This window comes from Loxodonta africana, chromosome 4, assembly GCF_030014295.1.
Source record: "Loxodonta africana isolate mLoxAfr1 chromosome 4, mLoxAfr1.hap2, whole genome shotgun sequence".
Classification (NCBI taxonomy): domain Eukaryota; kingdom Metazoa; phylum Chordata; class Mammalia; order Proboscidea; family Elephantidae; genus Loxodonta; species Loxodonta africana.
Window position 1 is genome coordinate 9740896 of NC_087345.1, and position 8722 is coordinate 9749617.

An 8722-nucleotide genomic window follows, 5' to 3' on the forward strand; every position below is an offset into this window, starting at 1 on the left:
ACTTTTTATACTACTCAACGATACATTTATTATAAATTTTTCTGCATGTTTATGTCAAAAGCATTCTCACATTTAGAAATACGGAAACAGTATATCTGAAAATGGGCATATATTTAAAAAATGTACCCCGAAAAACATACAGACTAAAGAGGTCAATACTTCCCTAAAAAAAGCAGGTAGAAAACAGTGATACCCATTATTCCAGTCCTAGTCAACATTATCCTAAAGGCTATAGCTAGAACGTGCCAAAAAAAAGCGGGGGGGGGGTAAAGAAAAAAGATGGTTAAAGAGTGGGGAAAAAACCACCCCATTTTATCTTATAAGTTAAATTAGTGTGCATGTCGAACCCCAAAAGATGGTACAGGTAATTATAAGACTGAGAGATTTTAGCAAATATTCACTCAGATTACAAAATAAATATCAAAATAAGGTTTACTTTAAATATTTCATTTCTATATACTAGAACCAAAGAGTTGAAAAATTAATTTTAAAAAGGTAACATGTATTTTAGTAAAAATAAAAGATACCTAGGAGTGTAAGTAAATTAAGAGTTTAATGAAAATCTTACAAAACATTATTAAATGACATCCAAATACTGAGATATATGAAAAGATACAGCATGCTCTTAGAAAGCGGTTCTCCCCAAATGCAGCATTATTTCCAATGCACTTCCATAAAAAAAAAAACCAAGTTATTTTAGAACTTCAGACGAAAAATACATAAAAAATGTATCTGCAAGTGCAAATGTCCACAAATAGTCAAGAAGTTCTAAATAAAATGGCACTGGAGGGGTAGGAGGCTTGTCCAAACGTATCACATATAAAAAAACCATTCCTTTATATATTTACTTTATTAATAAAGGCATGTTGGTGTAGTACCAATATAAAAACCCACTGCCGCTGAGTCGATTCTGCTCACAGTGACCCTACAGGACAGAGGAGAACTGCCCCATGGGGTTTCCGACGCTCTAATCTTTACACAAGCAGACTGCCCCATCTTTTCTCTGGTGGAGTGACTGGTGGGTTCGAACTGCTGACCTTCCAGTTAGCAGAAGAGCGCTTTAACACTGCTTCAACGGGCTCAGTATAAAAATACACAGACCAAGGGAACAAACAGCCAGGAAACAGCCCTCCAATCTACATAAACTTGATTCAAAACAAGCAATGCAGGGCAGCAAGAGAAAGCACATACACTTCAGCAAAACCGCCCCACAGGGTGTCCAAGGAGCACCACGTGGGTTCGAACTGCTGACCTTTCAGTTAGCAGTCACCAGGTTTCCCAGTATGCGGAGTAGTATCAACTAAATGAGGTCTCGTGGTGACACACGGGGTTAAGCACTTGGCTACCAACCAAAAGGCTGGCGGTTTGAGTCTACGACAGGCACTTCTACGGAAAGGTCTGGTGATCGACAGTGAAGCACGTGGCGTTACCACGACTCAGAATTAAGCCTATGGCAACTAACTTTTTAAAAAATTAATTAGCTAATCAGAATAATTAATATATTCCAATGTATTCCATATGCAAAAATCTATTCCAGGTAGATTAGTTTTAAATACAAAAATGTAAAATCATAATACTTCCAGAAGTCATAAACAGATGATCTCATGATATTAGAATAGAGGGAAGGCTGTCAGTTGTGGCCCACTCACACCACACAAGGAACATGCATACAGAAGCCCACGGGTAGGCTGGAGCTACAGATCCCAGCGTGAGTGAAACCCAAAAGCATCCTGAGGAAAACAAGTTACTGAAGAACCCATACAGGCTAGTAATTGAATTTACAGAAACCTCAAAAGAGACAAAACTAAACAATGTACAGTCTATGGGTTAAAACTTGGGGTAACAGCTGTAATAACCGCAATAATAAGGGCAACAGTCATAACCTTCTAAAACACACACAGGAACAACCTCCAGGCAAGTAGAATGGAGATCAGGACTGGGTAAACTCATGAAAAAAAAACCCCAGTGCCGTCAGAGGCCATAAAAACTGACCAAGGTCTATTCATCGTCAGAGACTCAAACTACTTTTTAAATTAGACAGAAGTTCATGTACTCCTTGTTTATTGTATAGTTTACAACAGAAAGTTTAAAGCATTATTTAAAACACATACAACAAAGTAATTTTCATACATTAAATTTTCAGAGTCCTGTGAAAACTCTTCATTTTAACACATCAGTTCGGAAGAGCTTTTATTCCTCAACTATTGATACCTTGCTCTTAGAAATTTAAATCTATATTCCCCAGGACAAGCTTTGTAAAAGCAAAATATTGGCCACAATCCGAGTGTCCATTCAAGGCAATACGGTTAAAAAATAAAAAATCTAAGATCAACCATATGCAGTATTCTGGAGTTTTATAAGAATTTAGATTTAAGCTCTCTGTGTTATCATTATGAAAACATCACCAGGATAATTTGTTTATTAGAAAGTGTAAATTCTATGCTACCTTTTGTATAACAAATTAAAAAAAACCAAACCCACAGCTGTCAAGTCGATTCAGGGGAAACAAAATATTTCCATTGATACTTGTCTGCTTTTACATAAACACTAGCCAGACCCTTCAGAAAGTATAGAAGCCAGTTATTTAAAGGAAGCTGGGGGAAGAGGGTGGGCGGATGAGGACAAGGGTAAGAACAAGTCTTCATAAAGTATACTTTCAAAGTTCATAGTGATTTTTTAAAGCGTTACCTATAACCGTAAACTACATTGTACTTTTAAACATGATATAAATTAAATAAGAGATTATTTTTACTGAGAATTCACATGTGTAATAATAAAATCATGTAATCATTAGGACCCAGCTGTCATTAAATAGTCTATACACTTGTGCAAATCACAAAAGTATAAACTAGAGCTCTTTCTAAACGCATTAACCAGTGCTATCAGAGCCTGTACATCCATTTACCTCAGCCAGGAGACTGTTTCCACAAAGGCTAAAATATTGAACACATTAGGGGTTCTGGCATGACTTCTTAAATGTATTAGAAGTCTTTAAAAACCTTCTAAAGATAGAAGTAAGTTTTAGAGTCACTTTTATATCAGTTAAAACAGACATTCCTCTGCATTTAAGTTTATACGCACTAAATTGAGATTTTCTCAGTAGAAACACACTAAATGATCTAGAAGTCGTCTTCCAGTGCAAACTGTAAGCCCGAGAACTTATATACACACATCTCATATGTTGAGCTTCTCTAGCAAAAGAGAACACTTTAACTTTAGACTCTAAGTCAAGACTCTAGAAAGCAGACGAAAATCATAGGGACTGAATACCAGCTCTCTGCACAGGCGGGAGGTGACAGAATACCAACTCTCTGCACAGGCGGGAGGACAAAGACTGAAGCTGGGGATTCATGCTTTGCACACACCTGAAAGCTGCAAGGTAAAACCATTCCCCACTGGAAAAAAAGACAAGTCTGGAAACCCCACAAATGACCCAGCTGGACTTCCTATGTATCTCCCCAGGTTCTAACCTTTATGAGGGCAAGGGAGCACCACGCCCCACCCAGGACCCCATAAACAGTCAGGGACTTCCCCAACCAACTCTCTCTCCCCTTTTTCGCACGTAATGTGATGGGAGAGGTAGAGCACAGAAAAGGCTCCAGTGGCTGGGGGATGCCCGGAAAACTGTCTGCAGCGATGCAACAAGGATGGCTCTGGTCAGGAGCTTCTGTCATTCAACACAGTGCATAGAGGTAGGGATGTTAAAACCCCATGGTGACCACAGGCATCCAAATCTTGAAAAACCACCTACGTGTAATGGAAGGGCCTAGTGACAGTGGGGCAAGGCCTGAGGATGCCTCCTCGGGCTCAGTCCCTTGGCCTCCTGTGCCACCTTTTTGCCTCACTGAGGACCCAGAGGGCCTGCAGCACACAGCTGGTCTCTCAAAAATTTATATCGAGCTTCACCCTCTCACAGCAAGAATAACCCAGTTCCCCGTGGTACTCACCATTTCCTCACTCCAGCTTCTGGAAGTCTACGTGAATGTCCTCTCTGAGCCCAAGAAGCCACTTCCGTAAGAGGGATGGGAGTGGAAGCAGAGCCACTAGGCAGTTTGGAAGCAGATGAATAATGTTTGGTCCACACACCAGTCAGAGCAGTTGAAATCTTTGTGATTTACGAATGTGCAAGATGGTCGCCCTACGTCCCCAACTACCTAGACCGGACTAGTTCTCCCTGCACCACACCTGGGACCTGAAATGGAAGAACGACATAGAGTAGACAGTGTTGAGTAAGGAGGGATTGACAGGTCCTTGGCCTTCAACTTTTCCCTGGACAGGGCTTCTCCCCAGACTCAAGGCAATGTTCCACCCTGAGGGCATCTGCGTTTAAGGCAGACCAGCCTCCACTCATCCAGAGCACACACTTCACAGGACATATCCTGCTTCCAGGCCTCCACCGGCTGGAAAACTCCCACCCGATTTCCTCCGGGGATTCAGGGGTCCGAAGCTGTGGTTAAGGGTTTGCTTAAAGAACTTTGCGCCGTGTAGGTCAACACACGGTTTCATTGAATATCAACATGGGTGAATTTTCAGGGAAAATACATTTTTCAAGTTTCCTGGACACTTTCTCTTTCAACACTATGATAATCAATCCACTAGGAAATCATTAAGTGTTCTCTAAAGAGCAGTCTCCCCCATCTGTTCCTGTTTGTTTCCACCCCACGTCCCCACCCGGCTGGCTCCTACTCTAAGGCCCTGCTCCACTGTCCCTCGGCCCTTTCTCTACTCTTTTATTTCTTGGTTTCTCTCACACAGTCTTTATAACAGTGTCTCCCCTGTAAGTATCATCCCTCCTTTTATTAATTTCTCTAACACCACTCTCTAATTTTACTTCACATCCTATTTCTATACATATTATTTTCATCTTGTCCAGTACATAGAGTCTCAAGGCATTCCCAGACCTTCTGAATCAAAATGATAACAAGATCCCCGGTTATCCACGACATTCAAGACTGAGAAGCATTCACTGATCGACATACAGCCTGTTACTCGAGGAATGAGCACTCTATCAAGGGAGATGCTCTTTGAACCATCCCCACATCTACATCATATCATCCACTATCTTCCTGGTCCACAACCAATCTCCATGTCTAGGACTCTGCAGTGTGCAAAGAATGGACTTTTTAAGGTAATTGATTCTTAATCACCTGGTTATTAATATAAAAAAAAAAGGACTTCTACAATTTAAAAAATCCTGTGAATTACCATTCTAAATAGTAATAAAAAAAAAAGAGGTTACGCTAATGGCATTGAAGTTAGCAATGATCTCTCAAACAGGACACTTTCCATTTTTGAAATGATATATATATGCAGCTGCTCCTTGATTTTTTTGTGGTTGTTAGTTGCCCCCGAGTTGATTCCAACTCACAGTGACCCCCTGTGTGCATGGTAGGACTTCTCCACTGGGTTTTCAAGGCACCGACACCTCAGCAGCAGGTCTCCCGGCCTGTCTTCCAAAGCACATCTGAGCGGGTCTGAACTGAAAACCTTCTAGCTCATAATCCTAACCACGCTCGCCACCAGACGACTCCACACTTGACTCTTTAGTGTCTACACATATTTTCTCTTTTTTTTTTCTGTGTAAAATAGTATCATTTTCTTGCACTTACATTCAACAAATCGGATATACATACACAGTTTTCATTTTACATTTGGTTTTAGAAAAACTCTCTAGTCATATTACAGACGGCACACATTATTTATTCAACTTAAGTCTTTCCTCTTTATGTTCAAAATTATTTACTGTAAATCATAATGTCCTAATAGTTGCACATCTCAGGTTTATTTAAGGAAGAATTCTTTGTAACATAATTATTAGAAAGGATGAAGCTGGCCCTCTAGGCTCTGTTCAAGCGTGCTTACTAGTATCATTACCCATGCCTCCCGTGTTGCCCTCATAACCAATATTCCCTGTTCTGATATTGAGAACACGCACTGGGTTTTGCTCTAAGAAACCTTCAAGCTAATAAGAAGCATGATTCTATGGTACTAAAAACCGTGGTTCAGTCACCAGCATCCAGTCCCTCACAGACCTTGTCCCAGCCAAACTCTGACATCTAGGGCAAACACTGGGTGTGTGAGCACTATAAATCCTTCATCGCCTGTGTTAAGCTTATTTAGTCACATCACATTTCACAGCTATTAAAAGAAAATCAGACATCACCAGAACTTAAACATAAGGTTTATTCCAAACAATTATTCTACATGCATATAGAGAGGCCACTTTGATTCCCGATGAAGCAAACGGCTTGAAGAAACTAGGTACAATGGGGCCTATAAAGTGGAATGAGAAAGATTAACCACTGAACGTGGGAACCCTGGTGGCATAGTGGTTAAATGTTATGGCTGCTAACCAAAAGGTCAGCAGTTCAAACCCACCAGGTGCTCCTGGGAAACCCCGTGGGGCAGTTCTACTCTGTGCTATAGCGTCGCTATGAGTCGGAATTGACTCGACGGCAACGGGTTTTAAGCTTAACATGACTGACTGAACCCAGTCTTGCTCCTTGACTGAGATCAACTGATAATAGGTTACTTCTGGCCTGGCTGTTAATAATCTGGCCCTCTACCCAACCTGCAGCCACAAGGGTTTTTGAGATTTAAACGAGGTAATGGTTTGATGACAAACCTTTCCTAGCACTGTGGGTTTTTTTTTTTAAGGCAAATTTACATTGCTGTAGAGCAGCTTCTGGGAGGCTTTTTATGGTTAATACTTGGTTTCTTGGTTAAAACAAACCTTAAAATCAAAGTAAGGTGTCTGTTATTAATTTTCCTATTCAACACAGCAGACCAACAAGGGTTGGCCATATTATTTCTCACACAATCCTAATGAAAATGTCTGCCTTATAGTCAAAGAAATTCCATGAAATGTAGCTCTAAATATTTCCCTCCTGAATTTAAGATAAATATGGTCCTAAAGGCATCTACTAGTTGCAATTCATGTTCCTAAATTCATCTCAAAACGCTACAGCCGTTAAAGGAGGACGGATATATTCCTCTTTATACTTCACTGTTTGTATGACCAGGAACACTCAGGGAAAGCCCTGCCTGACGAAGCCCAGAAAACACAGGGCGGCGCGGTGAACGGGAGGCTGGAGGGGTGGGAGCAGGGTGCTGGGGGTCAGGGCGCTGGGGGTCAGGGCGCTGAGGGTCAGGCTGAGCACCCTGGGCTTCCAAGAGCTTCCCTGCTCGGCGTTTCCCACAAATTCCCAGCTGGAGCTGACGCTGCTGCCCCAAGAAGCCGCTGCGACTCAGCGAGGACTCCCACGATTTTACCTGCTCACGCACCGAGACATAGAGCCAGCCCACCTACCCGGCCGCGGGGGACATCGACAGGGGCGGCGGCGGCGGCGGCGACGGAAGAGCAGCGGGAGACCCGGGCGCAGCCCGGCTACAGAAAGCCGCTCGGCTGCGTGAGGGCGGAGAGACCCCGCGGGCCCTGGAGACCGGAAATAGCGCCCTAAGCCACGTGGGCTGCACCTGGCGCTGGACCCGGAGGGACGCCCACACGTGCAAAACCTCGCTCACACTCGAGCAGGAGCGAAACCCAACAAGGCTCCCAGCCCCTAGGCATGCACTTCCGCTTCCGGTTTCGGGGACCTTTGGGGCCAAAGAAGCGGGGTTTTCCACGTGGGAACCGAGAGGGCTCCACTGGCCATCAGGCAGGGTGACTGATGGCAACTGGTTTAGTTTAAGATTAGCAAGTGGTTAATTTTCTACTCTTTCAATTCTTTCCGCCCAGCGTGTTCTTCTCTTTTGCTTTTCTAACTCCAGGTCTTTTATTATAATACTTGGCCTTCTTGAGCTGCCCTTTAAACTCTAATGTTAAGCTCTTTTACTTCATTTCTTTGGTTTGCTTTAGTTACCCTACGTTCAAGAGCAAGTTTCAGAGCCTATTCTGACACCCATTTTGGTCTTTTCTTTCTTCCCCGCTTTTTTAATGGCCTCTTGCTTTCTTCATGTATAACGTCCTTGATGTCAAGCCACAACTCATTTGGTCTTCAGTCACTGGTGTTTAATGCATCAAATCTGTTCTTGAGATGGTCTCTAAATTCTGATGCATTGTGCTCAAGGTCATACTTTAGCTCTCCTGGACTTGTACTGATTTTCTTCAGTTTACACTTGAACTTACATATGACCAATAGATGGTCTGTTCCACAGCTGGCCCCTGGCCTTGTTCTGACTGATGGTATTGAGCTTTTCCATGGTCTTTTTCCACAGCTTTTCCATCCTCTCTTTCCATCTGGCAAGATCCATGTGTATAGTCGCCGTTTATGTTGTTGAAAAAAGGTATTTGCCATGAAGAAGTCGTTGATCACGCAGAATTCTATCACATGATCTCCGGCATTATTTCTATCACCAAGGTCGTATTTTCCAATTACCAATCCTTCTTTGTTTCCAACTTTCACATTCCAATCACCAGTAGTTATCAATGCATCCTGATTGCATGTTTGATCAATTTCAGACTGCAGAAGTTGGTAAAAATCTTCAACTTCTTCATCTTTGGCTTTGGTGGGTAAAGCTGAAAGAACTGAAGAAAAAATTCAAGCCTCGAGTTGCAATTTTGAAGGATTCTATGGGCAAACTACTGAATGACGCAGGAAGCATCAAAAGAAGATGGAAGGAATACACAGTCACTGTACTAAAAAAATTAGTCAGCGTTCAGTCATTTCAGGAGGCAGCATATGATTAAGAACTGATGGTACTGAAGGAAGAGGTCCAAGCT

The 8722-nt window shown here is 42.3% G+C and overlaps 1 protein-coding gene across 5 annotated transcripts in view; it reads right to left on the reverse strand.

The window, feature by feature from the left end:
* Positions 1-8405, reverse strand: part of LOC100676931 (zinc finger protein 883-like) — a 31412-nt gene extending 23007 nt beyond the window's left edge. For 2 of the 5 annotated variants that reach the window (XM_064283406.1, XM_064283407.1), the window contains exon 1: positions 3948-8405. Coding sequence is in view for 3 of the 5 variants with exons in the window: in XM_064283403.1 (XP_064139473.1) it covers positions 3948-3950 (3 nt within the window). In the remaining 2 variants the exon portion in view is untranslated. The remainder of the gene's footprint in view (positions 1-3947) is intronic. The other 3 variants (XM_064283403.1, XM_064283404.1, XM_064283405.1) reach the window with 3 other exon arrangements.
* Positions 8406-8722: the final 317 nt, after the last annotated feature.